Source organism: Puma concolor, chromosome C1, assembly GCF_028749965.1.
Source record: "Puma concolor isolate L17-30 chromosome C1, mPumCon1.1.hap2, whole genome shotgun sequence".
NCBI classification, from domain to species: Eukaryota; Metazoa; Chordata; class Mammalia; order Carnivora; family Felidae; genus Puma; species Puma concolor.
Window position 1 is genome coordinate 175,972,894 of NC_141674.1, and position 16,698 is coordinate 175,989,591.

The following is a 16,698-nucleotide window of genomic DNA, read 5'->3' on the forward strand; positions in this document are numbered from 1 at the left end:
TAACTCTTGAAATCAGATAAAATTCTCCAAACTTGCTCTTTTATTCAGAATTGTTTTGCCATTTTAGGTCTTTTCTATTGCATATCAATTTTAGAGTTGACTAGTTAATGTACAAAGAAAAATGTGCTGGAATTTGATTGGAATAGGATAGAATTTCCAGATCCATTTGGGGAGAATTTATATCCTAACAACGAGTCTTTCAATCTCTTAATAGGTTTTCTATCTCTGTTTATTAAAGTCTTCTTTATTTGCCAATGACTTTTTAACAATGTTTTATAGATCTCATTGTACATGTTGTGCACTTTTGAATTTATATCCACCCCTAAGAATTTCATGTTCCATTATTTTAAATGGAATTGTCCTTTTAAAAATTTTGTCTAATTTTCTATTTGTTCATTGCCAGTATGTGTATATAGATATTTACACTGTCCTTTCATCCAGTGAGATAACTAAAATCTTCTGCAAGTTCTTATAATTTTTCATCAATATATTTGGATTTTCTCTCCGTTATATGAGAACTCTGGGAGTTGTCCCACTTACAAATCACTATAATTATTTTCTCAAACTTAAGGAATTTCATCAAATGCATGCAGTTTTGTTATTCAGTGACAAATTCAAAGAGACCCTTATCCAGACTTTTTACCTTTTCCTCCACATATGTCCATTGTCTCCAACATATTATGCCTCAGAGCCCAGTCACCTCAATCCCCAATCTCCAATTCCATAATCTCTACCAGGGAAACCACCATGCTGTGTTTGGGCTCCCCTCCAGTGACTGTGGTTTGGAAGCGTGTTCATGCAGAAAGCTGAGAGAAGGCAAGCCTCACCTCACGTGTCCCTTCTCTCAAAGATCGCAATCCTGCACTGCCTTTTTTGTTTTAATTTTTGTAATGTTTATTTATTTTTGAGGGAAAGACAGAGCATGAGCTGGGAAGGGGCAGAAAGAGAGGAGACACAGAATCTGAAGCAGGCTTCAGGCTCCTCTGAGCTGTCATCACAGAGCCTGACATGGGGCTCGAACCCATGAACCATGAGATCATGACCTGAGCTGAAGTCAGACACTCAACTGACTGAGCCAACCAGACACCCCTGCACTGCCTTTTGATCAATGTCTGCAAACAGTTGCTTCATATATTTTGTCCACTTTTCTAGTCATTTGTATTATGAGAGAAAATTCAGTTCCAGCTACTCCATCATAGCTGAAGATGGAATTGCTCCTTTGATGATTTTTTAAAAGTCTAGCAATGCTTTTTCTATATGCTAGCTATATCCTTAACAGTAGCTTTCTATATAAAACGCTCAGATATTCAAACAATAAAACATAAGTGGCTTTTGAAGATATAATAAGGATATGGAAGCAAGAGACTCGTATTTATACATTAGGTATATGAACAGATAATAATGTTTTAGAAGATATTATAAGCAAGACAGTCAGTGAAGAACCAAATGATTATGTTTGATTAATTCCTAAAGAAAAGGGTAACTTTTGCACAATGGTGAAATAAACGATTTGTGAATTGTAAAAAAGAAACAAGTGTGTATTTCAGGAAAGAGGCCAGGTGATGAAAATGTGTTGGCTGCTAAATGAAAAAGTGAGAATTACAAAGAATGAAGCAACCAGGCCTCTGAGCCAAGGTGCTGAACCTGAGTGATATTCAACTCAACACAGAAGGATACTTGGCCCAGTATGGAAGAGAAAGAGGTATAATGAATGGAAAATGACCCGGCAATCACAAAAACCAAAGGCACTACAGAGGATCACTGAACTGCTTAATCTGTGTTAGTAACATTTCCAGCACATCTATGGAGAAGAAAGAAGGAAATAAGTGCTCTGAGGTCAAGGAAATACATTCGCATCAATCCTTTTCTGTCAGCTCTGGAACATACAACAAAGCACCCCACAGAGTCACAGAGGAGAAAAGTTCTCTCTTTTCACCACACTGACATTTTCCCACAGGCAAGAGCATCATGATGCCAAGGCTGTTTTGTAAAAGCTATTCTGGAAAACATTATCAAAGTGAAAATGCACAGCTGCCTGTTTTGCGAAAAAGCAAGGCACCTAGTGTTACTAACTAAAGATACCGTCTCTATAGTACTACAGTTTCATTCAACGAGCTAAGAACACACTATGGGGAAATTTGGGGCTACAAACTGGGGAAATAAACATAATTCAGCTTCTTCTATCCTTTAAATAGCTCACAATTCAGAAGAATAAAACAGAGACAAAAGCATTCAAAATGTGACCAGAAGTGATTTGGGATTTATCACGAGACGAGATGAAACCACGTTATAGTTTGTAAAATTCAGGAAACAATGCTGTTTTAATAGGATTAAAGCAAAATAAAAGTGTTCAATAAACCTTAACAATATAATATGATATACTTTTAAACATTATTACTTAGTAAAAATATGAAAAGTTGAGCTCAGTAAAATCTACAGGGGTCAGTAAGTATAGTATTTTCTACAATATTCCAAGGTCCCAAAGAAAATGACTTAATTTTCATATATATGTATTTCTTCTTTTTTTAATGTTTATTATTATTATTATTATTGAGAGAGAGACAGAGTAGGAGAGGGGCAGAGAGAGAGAGAGAGAGAGAGAGAATCCCAAGCAGGCTCCTCACTGCCAGTGCAGAGCCCAGTTCGGTGCTTGAACTTAACAAACTATGAGATCATGACCTGAGCCAAAATCAAGAGTCAGATGCTTAACTGACTGAGCCACCCAGATGCCCCTATTTCTGCTTTCTGATGCAGTTTAGAATTTTCTCATTAGTAGCCACTGAGAGCCTCAAAGTGGATTCTCAGATTCATTATTTTGACAGGAATAGCTATAAGATCACTGTACTGATAAGGAAAGACCAAGTCAGTGTGACTAACAGCTCACAGCTGCCCAGGAAGACTGAATTATACTCACTTCATTGCAGATATAAAATCAGTGAACTTAAAGGTTTTTCTTCTTTATTATGGAGAAATAAATATAGGATAATAAGTGGGGCTTAATATAACTTATGATAACTGATATAAACAATGAAAAACGATATTTGCACATGAATGCCAAAAATATGAACAAAATGTTCCTTGGAATGTTAAAATAGTTTAACTTTTTTTTCTAAAATTATCAAATATATCATTAGATCTAATAACCCTGAACTTTTTGAAAAAGTTAAAGGAACCTAATGGCTCTTGGGTAATAATTGTCCCCAGAAACCTACCTCCTATACATTTTTCTTTGCACTCTTCCAGGCTTTCAAAGCGATTCTGATTTCCTTCACATCCTCCATATATAAATTCTTCACACTGTTGAGTGTGAATATTGAAAAAAAATTTCGGAAGGATTGCTCTGCATGGGCCATTATCTGCTTTCAAAGCACAAAATGAATGTGCAAGTTTCAGTGGTGGTAACCCATCATCTACAAGGTAAAAATAAAAGATATATAAGCTTTCATCAATACTGCAATAACGTTCTTTATTTTCATTTCCTTTTCAGAATGTCCTAATTTTTCTGAAAAAGTACAACAGAAATAACACAGGCTGAAGAAACCATGACAAGTCATTCAAGATTATCCAACAGGTACATAAAGTTTTTAAACACACCAATGAAACAGGTTTTATCAACTATTAGAGTTTAATAGTTGATTACTGATTATTAAAGGAAAATGTAGAATAGTTTTCTAGACTCTTGCTATGGATTTGTTTAAAAATATACCAGTTGATCAATGTGGAACTGAGTAGCAATTGTAAGGTAACAAGTGTGTTGACATTAGAAATTAAATAGAGACATCTTTTTAAATTCAGCAGTTTTTTTGTTTTTTTTTTTTTTTAATTTTTTTTTTTTTTCAACGTTTATTTATTTTTGGGACAGAGAGAGACAGAGCATGACTGGGCGAGGGGCAGAGAGAGAGGGAGACACAGAACCGGAAACAGGCTCCAGGCTCTGAGCCATCAGCCCAGAGCCCGACGCGGGGCTCGAACTCACGGAGCGCGAGATCGTGACCTGGCTGAAGTCGGACGCTTAACCGACTGCGCCACCCAGGCGCCCCAAATTCAGCAGTTTTTAAGGGCAGACATTGATGTCAACTCTTTGATTTGCTCTCTCTAAACCACAGTTGTGCCATTTTTTACACATAACTTGCTACAAACAATAGTATATCTAGATTCATATATCTGTGTACTATATCATACCATGTTAAACCATTTCCCTAATTATGAAAGTATAGGCGTTTGATATTACAAGTACATATATATCATGGTCCATTCTTTTACTTACCATGGTTGGTAACGGTATTTTAGCAATGTTGAAAAAGTTATACAACACTGTCTATGTTTTAAAATAGAATGAGGCAATATTTTGATCTTGAGTTAGAATATTTTTTCCCTCAGTATTCCGTCACTTATTTTAGTCACAGAAGGATTTCATATCTTGTGAAGGGAGTTGTACATACAGAAAACTCAATTTTTTTCATTTTAATTTTTTTTAATTTAATTTTTTTATTTTTTAAAATTTACATCCAAATTAGTTAGCATATGGTGAAACAATGATTTCAGGAGCAGAATTTTTTTTAATTTTATTAAGTCCAACAATAGAGGCCTAATTTTAAAGAAGTTGCATTTGCTTATAGATTTATCGGTATGATAGACATGGACAATTGTGGCTGGTACCACCAAAATAATAAAGACCAAATAATGCCATTTCGTACTTCTGAGGATTGTCTATAATATATTTTCTAAGACTTTAAGTATTCACTCTGGTCACTTCTGAGGGATATTGAAACCTCAAAATGACCTAAACCAATTTACCCTTCAGAGGGCAGCAGTATTCTGCTAAGTGAAAACTGATGAAGTCTAGGTATCTTCCCCCAAAGGGTTTTAATACACTATAAAATAATTTACATTGAAAAATATGAATGAATGTCATCATTGTAAAAAATATATGCAACATTTTAAAAGCATTAAATAAAAAAAAAGTTTGTGGATATAAATCATCGAGAAGGAAATCAGTGTTGAATTCCTGTAATTTCAAAATTTCTGTGAATTTTTTGAAAGAGAAGATAGGCATATCATCAAAGTTAGAATAGGTAAGTTTATCTAATGTCTTCTACCCTTCAGGTTTTGTTATTTTAATGACCTATATCGAATTAATGTCTAGCTTTAGCTATATTTCAGTAATGTTAAAATTCTTTGTGATAAAATAATTGGAATATTATTTTTCATTTTCTATATGGGTCATAAAATGATAACTATGCCCTGAAATCTTAGAAGGATTAAAAATATAGCTTTCTATGCATAAGTTATTAATATGCTGTTTCATTCACTCCATGGTAATTATTTATGAACATGTAAATTTTATCTCAACCCCTTAATGCAACTTTTATTTTTATTTATTTATTTATTTTTGGCTTATATATATTTTTCAATATATGAAATTTATTGTCAAATTGGTTTCCATACAACACCCAGTGCTCATCCCAAAAGGTGCCCTCCTCAATACCCATCACCCACCCTCTCCTCCCTCCCACCCCCCATCAACCCTCAGTTTGTTCTCAGTTTTTAAGAGTCTCTTATGCTTTGGCTCTCTCCCACTCTAATCTCTTTTTTTTTTTTTTTTCCTTCCCCTCCCCCATGGGTTTCTGTTAAGTTTCTCAGGATCCATATAAGAGTGAAAACATATGGTATCTGTCTTTCTCTGTATGGCTTATTTCACTTAGCATCACACTCTCCAGTTCCATCCACGTTGCTACAAAGGGCCATATTTCGTTCTTTCTCATTGCCACGTAGTACTCTATTGTGTATATAAACCACAATTTCTTTATCCATTCATCAATTTAATGCAACTTCTAACCATAAAAAAAATCTAAGTTTAATTTATAAAATACCATATCACACCATTTTTATTTCTTTGATAATATAATTGACATTTTTTTCAATTGAAATAAATGGAGCTGACAAATTATAGAACAGTTAAGTTTTCAGATTCCAAATGTGATAAGGTAGAAAAACATAGAACAGAGATTTATTATGACATATAGATCTTCATCTACAAAAGACATATATACTTTCACACCAAACACAATTTTCATGAACTGGCTAATTACAAGTTATAATACTGGTCAAACCTTTAACTAATTTGAATTTTATGCACCTGTGCACTTGTCTGTTTTCAGCTTCCTGTGGGGTATGTGCAGTTGAAAAATATAATTTGGGTGTTTATACGATATTTTTAAGTAATTGTTATACCAATTATATAATGTCCCAAAAGCCAATCAATCTCTATAATATATATGTAAATAGTTTACGAAATGAGTAAATAACGTTGATTGACATATATAAATTTAAATCTCATTTCCTTTTCTTTTTAATGATGTACCTAATATTTTATGCCGGTGAACTTTTTGAATATGATTGGCTTTAAAATGTGTCTAAAAAAATTAAAAAATTAAGAAATAAATAAAATGTCTCTCAAGGCATATTAAAAGTTTCTGGCATCTAATAATGTGTACTTCAGAATTATAATTTTGCTTAAATGTTCTTAGACTTCCCTGAAATTTTATTTTCTTAAATTATACACACAGGTGCTTTTTTCTATAGTTCATGATAAATGTTATATATATAAGAGCACTTATACATAATACATATACATTATATATAACAGCATTTTAGAGTTGGTAAAAATATTTTCCATAGATAAATATGTAAATATAAAGAAAAAATGATTTGTGAAACAATATCTTTCCCATTCATCACTGAAATTACAGTTGTCAGTTTGAGTTCAATAATGACTGAAAGCCTTTTCTGAGCGGTAGTATATTTGTGAATAATTGTAAATGCTGCTTATATTCCCTTTCTTTACTTAAAGATTTAGAATACTGTGACTGACATTCTGACCTGTTAAAAGTTGTGAGAAGCTAGAAACTTTGCCTCAAAGACTCTAAGCAGTGCACTTGATTGAGAGCAGACCCACGATAAGTATCATTGCATTAGCACAATGTATTTGTGGATGCATTTTTATGTGACCGATAAAAATTTGACCTGTCAGTTCTATAAATGTCTGATCTTAGAATAGGTCTCAGGATCTCAGGAGTAACATAAATAATTTTGAGAATTAGCTAGGAATAATAAATAATATTCAGATATTTTGAAGCTTATGGCTTATATCCCATTTTTTCAGAAATTCCTATAGCGCTCCTCATAATATTATGATTCCTTATTCCCATGTTGATGCTACCTCAGATCTTCAGAAATCGTCACATCTTCATTGATGACTCCTCTGATTTTGACTTTTGATGTATTTGATAGTCCTATTCATCATGCCAAAACTTTTACTTTACATTTTGTCTATTAAACAAATATCGCTCCCTCAACTTGCTATTTAGTAATTATGCCACCAGGTGGCAGGCCATCACCACAAAAACGAAAGCTAGTACCATATTTATGCCTGTAGTAGTAGTAACAGCTGTTGTTTATGAATAATTGTGCTCCAGACATTTTGTAATTGTATTATTTAATAATCACAACAACCTACTGAATTAGGTATTTTTAAATACCATTTTAAAAATTATAAAATAGCACTATCGAAATTAATTGCTCAGTTCACACCATAAGTGCTGGCTTTAGAATTGACCCCACATAGTTTTACACCAAATATCTCACACATTCTTAACATTGAGTGATACTGTCACAGATCTGCATGACTGAGATTTCTAGATTGGCATTTAGGTCAAGGACATAGATTTAATCCTAGGATTTCCACTCAATACATTTTTTTTCTCAAATTTACTTTATAAAAACTAAAAATGTTTCAATAATGAAAGCAGGTGATTTTACAACAACTTCCCAAATGAAACACTAAGAATTAATTGTAAACTATATTTTATTAAGTTATTACCTGGTTCTTTATCGTTACTGTTCACATTTTAATGTATTTTTTAGATGAATCATGTATTAGAATATTGTGTTGTCCCATCAGCTTACGACCCACACTTTGCACATCGCTGACGTGGGGGAGTGATGAGGTGCGCTCCCTTGAATGTGGTGCCATGCACTCCATCCAAAAGGGATGCAAGTCTGTCTTGGTTTTTATTTCTTACTTCGGATAAATCCTTTTGAAAGTTAACAATCGTGTGTTGATATGTGTCAGGCACTGAGCGGTCAGGGCGGATGTGATAGTACAAATATCAGGTGGCAGCAGACACCCTCCCCCCCCCCCCCCCCCACACACACACTCTCATGTAGCATGCAGACACTGAAGACTTACTTACATAAATATTCAGGACGTTCAAGGTGCTGTGTTTGTGTGTACTAAGATGCCTAAGCTTGTCTGAAGGATCAGGGAGAGCTTTCCTGAGACTTGAAACTGAGACTTGAGGAAAGTGTTAGTGACAAGGATCTGCCTAACACCAAGTAACTAGAAAACACATACAGAGCAGTATAACAGGAATTTAATCTGATGCAGCCAGACAGAATTATGGTTTATATTATGTCATTTTTGTCATTGATTTCTTGTATTTTATGTCTCATAGTCTGAGGATTACAATCTCAGTCTCCCTTCCCCCTGCCCTGGGATGTTGGATAGAAGGCTCATGATAATATTTGGGGATATGTCACATCCCTTTTAGAGTCCTCATTCTCCTGGAACTTGTTTGGGAGTCTAGAGTTTTAATGGAATTTACTATTTAAGAACGCAGCCATATGCTCTGACTTCTCCCTGCCACAAAATGTGCCAGGTGCTTCTACGCAGTTCATATAACAACCATATGAACATAATTATTTACGTCTTTATATATAAAGACACTGGGAGTCAGAGAGTTTACATAACTCACCTAATTTTGCAAAGCCACTGAGTGACAAACCACACATGCAAACTTAGGTCTGTCTGATTCTAAATCTTATGAAGGACACCTGCTTTTCTTTAAATGCTCCCTGCTAATCTTCTCTCTCCCACTCTAAAGGAATTTAAAAAAAATCTTGTCACTACCGTTTTTTATGATCAAAAGGTTTATTGTTTTTCATCCTCCCCGCTGGTTAGACTGATTAAGAAAAGGTCTACTATTCCCTTGTGAGAGAAGCAATAAAACCTTATGTTTTCTTATAAGATGATAATACTCTATTCAATGAAATGGTATACTTCTATAAAAAGATGTCATGACTTTGGCACAGTGTGATAAATGGTATCTTCAAAATTGAATGGATTCTGATATGGAATCATGTTATTGAAAGATTAATTAAAAACAAAACCCCAAGCCCCAAAACTGGTTAAGACTGTGCAGCTAGTCAGTTTAGTGACCTTCAAGTCTAACTTTGAGATAAAGGTGTTTTCTTAGCCAGCTTGGTTTTTTTCTGAATTTATCCAGAGATTTTAAACTCTGGCTTAATTATTGATGGGTTAATTCTGGCTTGTTGGCCGACTGTGGCAACAGCAACATTTTCAGGAAGCTTCTGGTGACCTGGCGTGCATTTTCTCAGGCTAACTGAGGAGATTAGATTAGGTCAATATTGGGGATCCTCTCTCCTCCCACCTCCCAAGATGGGTTGCCCGCTGTTTCCCTGTTGGGATTTTATTCTCTACATTCCTTCTCTGCTCAACTTCCAGAATATCGGAAGCTGTCTCTTTTGATAAATGGGGCAAATGAAGAATTAGAGCTTATTTCATAATGCCTAAATTCTCATTTTATAAAAGCAGATTATAGTGTTTATTAAATAGTTTCATTTTTAGGAAATTTTTATAACAATTTTTTTTTCACTGGCAATAGAACAGTCTCTCCGTGAAACAGATTCTTGAGAACTTGGTCTGACTCATCACTGCTTCCCTAGGACCTACCAATCTCAGGCACATAATATATATTTATTTAGTCTTTATCAAAGGGAAATATATTGAATTAAATCCCTTTAAAGAGTGGTTAGATATATGAAATAAAAATATATTTATGGAAGTCTTTTGTACATCATAAACATTACATATGAATAGAAGCTATCACTTTGTTCATATTCTCTCACTATTACCAATGACTTGAGATTTCTATCAATGTTTTACTAATTTGCCACAAAAATATTACTTTTAAGAAAGAAATCTATAATAACAGTCATGGTACAGTCTTCTTTTTGTTCTATTGCTGATTGTTAATATTTTGTTTTTAGATACAGAGCTTTCTGGGATGAGAATTAACTTGCACTAAGCCAGATCTCCCAGTGTCCTGTGTGGTTAGGTTCTCACACTGGACTCATCTGGGAAGTTCTTATTTTGAGAATAAGGCAAGAAAAGGAGAGAATGTCTGTAGTTTCCTTTTTCTTTTCACACTTATCCCAGCCAAAGGGTGGCATCACGGTTCACAGAGAGCTGTTTCTACAGCACTTTGCTACCTGCGCTTGTCCAGAGATCCTTCAATGTTAAGATATTATAGCCTGAAAAAAAGAGCCTTCCTTGCTAAAGTGACTTTTTTTGGTGTAAGTTTCATTTTTTTGTTGTTTGGATTTTTTTTTTTTTACATTTTACATATAAGACATTTCCCAAGAAAAATGTCACTTCTGCAAAAGCTAATTTTTCTACACAATGGAGAAAAATATATTAAATTATTGAATTAAAATTGAGAGCTTTAACTAGCTGAAAAAGATGAATGCTTCTAACATTTTACCTGTGACATCTGTATATTCCTCAGCATCCTCGGCGACAGCACTAAGAGGGGCAGAAGCACAGTTAAGCAGCAGATACACAGAAGTCCAAAAAATCTGTTCTTTCTTCATTGTAGAAATTATCTCTGAAATACAGAACCCAGATATACTTAATTAAGAGTAATGTCAAATTGTCTGCAGACTGGTAGGAATCTTATGCATGCCTCCACATGTAAATTTCTATGACATTTAATGTGTATTCTCACACACTGCTGTCCACAAATTCCATGAGTCATATTTAAAACGTGTATGTGGCATTTACTACTGTAGACAGACATTCAGGACATATGTCTAATATTCAAGTACATAGCTCATATTTCAGCCTCCAGAACGCAAATTTAAAATGGCAGTATTTGAGAGACATGGGTAAATACTCATCAACATGGCTAAGTATGTATTAAGATCCATTTTCATATGAGATTTTATCTGCATCAGTTCTAATGCAAGAATATTTGCTACCCTTCTTTCTCAGCCAGAATTAATTACATTTTAATATTTTGTACATTCTTCTGTTATTTCACTAATGCAGGCAACGTTAAATTCCTGATTTCACTTTCCCTTTGTTTCAGTACTTCTTTTATTTATTTATTTTTTAAATATTTATTTATTTTTGAGACAGAGAGAAACAGAGCATGAACGGGGGAGGGTCAGAAAGAGGGGGAGACAGAGAATCTGAAGCAGGCTCCAGGCTCTGAGGTGTCAGCACAGAGCCCGACGTGGGGCTTGAACTCACAAACCGCGAGATCACGACCTGAGCCGAAGTCAGACGCTTAACCGACTGAGCCACCCAGCGCCCCCAGTACTTCTTTTAAAAAAAAGAAAGGTACTTCACAAATTTTTGTCTTGTTTCCTTTAAAATAGATTTGTTTTTATAACCAATTTCCAAACCAGGTTTTCTATGAGAGAGCAAACAGAACTGCGGACAAAATACATGTCTAGCATTCTATTGAGTCCTTTACCTCAGTTCGTTCACCCTCATTTTAGGCAGTTATTATCTGATTCAAAAGAGTTTAACAGAAAAGTGACTTTAAGTGATAAACCAACACATTTACACTCTGAGGGAAATAGATTTCAGCAGGAAAGTGAGACTTCCTCTTTCAAAATGATTTAGAGATCCACAGTAAAAACTAATGGAAAACCACACTGAAATTTTTTTAAAGGTTCTGTCTCCTTTGGATTCAAAGATGGAAGGAAATGTGTTCATGCAGCACAGGAAGAGAAAAAGAAAGAACATAGGCACATGTTCAGCCACTGAGGATGTTATCAGCGTCAGGAAAGAAAACAAAATCTTATCAGTAAATAGTCACAAATGCAGGAATGGATATTCCATCTAAAACAATTTAGAGAATTCTGTGTTTACGCCTATAACAAATCATAGCTGCAATACACGCCATTAAGGTGTTTGTAGCTTTGTAATAAATAATAAATAATCCCCCTTTGCTTTAAGCATCATAAAAATTACTAGTGAAAGGTACAACCTGTTTTCTCACAACACTTTGTAAATGTTAACATACACTTGATTTTTAGTCAATAGCAGTGTTACATACCTTCTATATCATATCATAAAGTATTTGAATCCACAAATAGGTATGTATATATATATGCATATAGATACATAATTTTGAAGAGTCTATCAGCTAAATTTCTAGTCTTTCAAGGACTCTTCTATTTCTATTAGTTTCTTTGAGATATACAACCTTGTTATATCTTGATTGTAAAATATAGCATGTTCTCCTGTCCCATGGTTTAGGGAGCAGGCTGAGGTTGGGTGCTTGAAGAACTTGATGAGAATTTGTGCTTCAAACTCATCAAATTATTCTCTTTAAAATATTGGCCTAGAGTGTTGCCTGATTTTAGTGGTTTTAGACTTTCCTTACTTGTAAGAAACACAAGACAGCTCAGACAGTTTAGGTCAAAAGGCCATCAGCTTATTCATTCTAGAGAAGGTAGAATAATCTAGGATCAGAAAGGAAGGTTTGTGGTTGGATCTGAGAGTCGGGAGCTGAATACCGCCAGGAGTCGCTCATTGCTACTGCACTCCTTAGACAAGCTTTATTCCCCCTCAGTGCAGCCCAGCCTTCTCTACAATAGTAGGATGCACCGCACTGATATTTTAAACCTTAAAACATTCTTCCATGAAAACAATGTGACTGCTTCTCTTTATGGACTAGTTTCAAATAGCTTAATAGCACTGATGGTTTCAATTTGGAAGAATTGAAACTTTTAGACCAATACATTTGAGATGACAAGCTGTTGGGAGACTGGAATCGATTTGGGGGAGCTGAAATGGACTTGTTTCAGGTTTGGAAAATAAGAAAATGTAGTAACCTTGCAAATCTTAACATAAGTGTATGGGTCTTAGGGTGGACAAATGTAGCTCCAAGAAGGAGCGGATTGTTGCTTCCAGAAGAAAGGAAGGGTGTCGGACAGATAAAACTATAAGAATGCCCTGCAGCGAACTACAGCTAATTAATGACACACAGAGTTTGAAATCAAGTTAGCAGATTACCAGTCCAGTCCTCTTTCTTCTCCACAATGTTGCCCCTGAAGAGTGGCCAAAAGCACTCAGCCTTCCAGAGCAAAAGACTGATTTGGGCACACCACTGAAAAAATACTATAATTTGTTATGACACTGGTAAAGCTGTAGTTTGTGGAGATCACTTAAAGTGAACCGACTTAATTACATATCATTGTAATTGATTTCTTTTTAAAACTTCCAAAAGCATCACTAACTTACATTGCAAAACGGCAAACAAGACAGCAAACCCAAACTGAAGCTGTACATCGGTTAACTCACTATACCTTTCTGCATTCTACTTTCTTGAATATCTGGCCCCATTAAAAATATCTACTACCCAACCTGGTATCGTACAGAAAAATTGACTCAAAGGAGTTCAAAGATCTGACTGTGAAATATAAAACATTCAATCTTATAAAAGAAACATAGGATAATATGTTCATGACAAGGTTGGCAAAGATTTCTGAATCAGGACATAGCACCAATTATAAAATAAAATACTGTTAATTACATTTCATTAAAATCAAGATTTTCTGCTCATCAAGATAAGCACCATTAAGACACTTAAAAGGAAGTTGTGAGAAAGTGTTTGAAACTCATGTATCTGAAGATTATACATTGAAAATGTATAAGGAATTAAAAATAAATAATCCAATTAAAAATGGGTTAAAGATTGAATAGACACTTCTCAAAAAATTATATGCAAATGGAAAATAAGCATATTAAAAGATACTCAACATAGTCATCAGAAAAATTAAAATTAGCACTATTGTGAGAGAGTACAAGTAAAATTAATAAAAGCTGACAATATAAAGTGTTAATGAGCATTTGGACCTTTACTATTGTTGGTGGGATTATGCTATCGTCTGAATTATTAGTGTTCCCCAAATTCTTATATAGAATCTTAACTCCCAAATGTGATGGTATTAGGAGGTAGGGCCTTTCAGAGGTGATTAGGTCTTAAGGGATAAGGTTCATGCTCTTATAAAAGAGACCCCACAAATACCCCTCATCCTTTTCACTATCTGAGGACACAGCAAGAAGGTGCCAGCTATGAACCAGAAGGAGGACCCTCAGTCTTACCAAGTCCCCTTTAATTTTTAATTATATAGCAAGAATATATTACATAAAGGTGTTATGTTAGTGACTAGTTGTGCATGATAATATGTTAGACACTAAGAGAGACTTAAAAATCTAGAGGAAGCCTTGAATTTACATGTAACCAACAGAGTTAAATAAATATACAATGTTAATAACAATGCCTAGATAAATTGTCAGGATATCTTTGTATATGCCAGGTACATAGTAGTGGACAATAAATTCATGTTAAATTATTTAACTTGAATAAAAATAGTATTTATCTTTTGGGGGCCAAAATTTAAAACTCCTATACTTAGCTCTGCCAACAGCCTGTTAAGTAACCTTTGGAAATAAATTTATATTTTTAAACCTGATTCATAAAACACATGACTTTTGCTACATTATCCTTAAATTCCATTTAAGTTCTAAAAATTTATGCATTTTAATGAACACATTTTATACACTTCACAGAATAATCTATAGTTAGTATAGTTTAAGTTTTCTATTTTTTACTTTAGTGCTAATTTGCAGCATCAATTTTATCCTTTTAGGTCAAGATGTGTTCTCAGAATATGAGTTAGGCAACGTGTTATTAGTTGTTACATATATATATATATATATATATATATATATATATATATATGTCAGAATTAAAAAACTTATAAAGGTTTCTCAACTGTAGGACTTTCATAGAATCCTTATTATGGTAATGTACAATTGTATTTTCTATGGGAGAATATACTAAATGCATTTCCAAATTTATATGGGACTACTGTCCCATAAAATATTTTGGGGAAATACTTTGACAAATAATGTTACATTTAAGGAAAAGTCAGTAGATTTTCTGAACCAGAAAAATATTAAAAAGCACGATGTGATCTGTGCTTTAATAAAATCCAGCATATATGGAAACATGTCAAAAGGGCAAAGTTTAAGGAATTAACAGCTAGAATGTTGCAGAAGATCAGATTAAAATTATGAACAGGGAGTTGTCCATGGAACCACAGAGAAAAGGGCAGGTAGGAGAGACTTTTTAAGTATTGATAAAACTGAGTGAGTAAATGCAGGATATGAAGGGCAGAGAATTCAAGCACATCCTGAGTAAACTGTTGTGTAATCATAGAAATAGGGAAGTTAATGTAAGTATTGGTGTGCATATCAGGGATGAATTCAGTCTGGACAGATTGTATGTGAAGGTTATGTCTTCTAAGTGGGCCTGTATAAAGGCAATTAAAAATATAAGACAGAAGCTGGGAAATGTTTCGCTATACCATATCATCATCGTGAGGTAGGGTCTTTTCACCAAGGGAAAGGGTGCCCAATAAGTCATTTCCAGCTCCCCTTCAATTTTATTTCCTGTCTTTCCTGTAATTGCTTGGCTTTATGGACACTACCTACTAATCTGTTGGCCTCACTGAAACTGCTAATTCTTGAACAAACCATACAACTTCTAGGTTTAAGACTTTGAAACTACAATTTTTTTAAATTAATTAATTTATTTGAGAGAAGGATGGGAGAGGGGAAAGCAGAGAGAGAGAATCCCAAGCAGACTATATGCTCAGTGGGGAGCCCAAAGCAGGGCTCCATCCCATGACCCTGGGATCATGACCTGAGCTGAAATCAAGAGTCACGCAAACAACTTAGCCACCCAGAAACCCCCAAAACCACTATTTCTTGTCATGAGAATATGCTTTTCCGAGATACTGGATTAGCAAACTCCCTTCTTTTAGTTGGTACCCTTTCCAGATAGCTTCTCCTCCAAGAGATTTTCTTAGAGAACCATATTTAAAAAGTAACCAGCACCAGTACCTCATCATTCTCTATCCCAATAACCTGGTTTTTCTTTTTTAAGCTTCTTTGTCTCTTCATTACTGAACTGTAGAAGTTCTGTACCTATTATGGACATAAATTCTTTGCCAAACGTATACATTATAAATATTTTATCTTGGTTTATGGCTTAGCTCTTCATTTTCATATAAGTATCTTGAGCACCAATTTTTATTTTTAATACATTTGATTTTTAAAAATAATCCAATAGTTCAGTAACTATTAGTGTATCTATAGAGTTGTACAAACACTGCCCCCATCAGTTTTAGAATATTTTCATCAACCTATAAGGAAACTCCATACCCTTCAGCCATTACCTCCTCCCTTCCCAGTTTCCCCATTCCACATCTCTAGGTAACCATTAATCTAATTTCTGTCTCTATATATCACCTAACTCTAGATATTTCATATAAATGGAATAATGCACTAAATGGCCTTTTGTGTCTGGCTTCTTTAATTTAGCGTAATGTTTTCAAGGTTCATTCGTGCTATAGCATATAGCAGGATTTCATTTCTTTATATTGCTGAAAATATTTGATTGTATAGACATACCATAATTTATCGATTTATCAGTCAGTGAGCATTTGTGTTGTTTCCACTTTTGGGATATT

The 16,698-nt window shown here is 34.3% G+C and overlaps 1 protein-coding gene and 1 long non-coding RNA gene across 2 annotated transcripts in view; one reads left to right on the top strand and one right to left on the bottom strand.

Moving 5' to 3' along the window:
* The window catches only part of LOC147578586 (uncharacterized), a 291,483-nt gene extending 287,688 nt beyond the window's left edge, over positions 1-3,795 (top strand). Inside the window, exon 6 of the long non-coding RNA XR_015255390.1 lies at positions 3,488-3,795. This is a non-coding gene — a long non-coding RNA (uncharacterized LOC147578586). The remainder of the gene's footprint in view (positions 1-3,487) is intronic.
* The window catches only part of TFPI (tissue factor pathway inhibitor), a 71,150-nt gene that overhangs the window by 30,698 nt on the left and 23,754 nt on the right, over positions 1-16,698 (bottom strand). The window contains exons 2-3 of the mRNA XM_025912765.2: positions 10,626-10,748; positions 3,213-3,410 (exon numbers count right to left, since the gene is read on the bottom strand). Of these exons, the coding sequence (XP_025768550.1) occupies positions 3,213-3,410; positions 10,626-10,734 (307 nt within the window). The 5' untranslated portion in view covers positions 10,735-10,748. The remainder of the gene's footprint in view (positions 1-3,212; positions 3,411-10,625; positions 10,749-16,698) is intronic.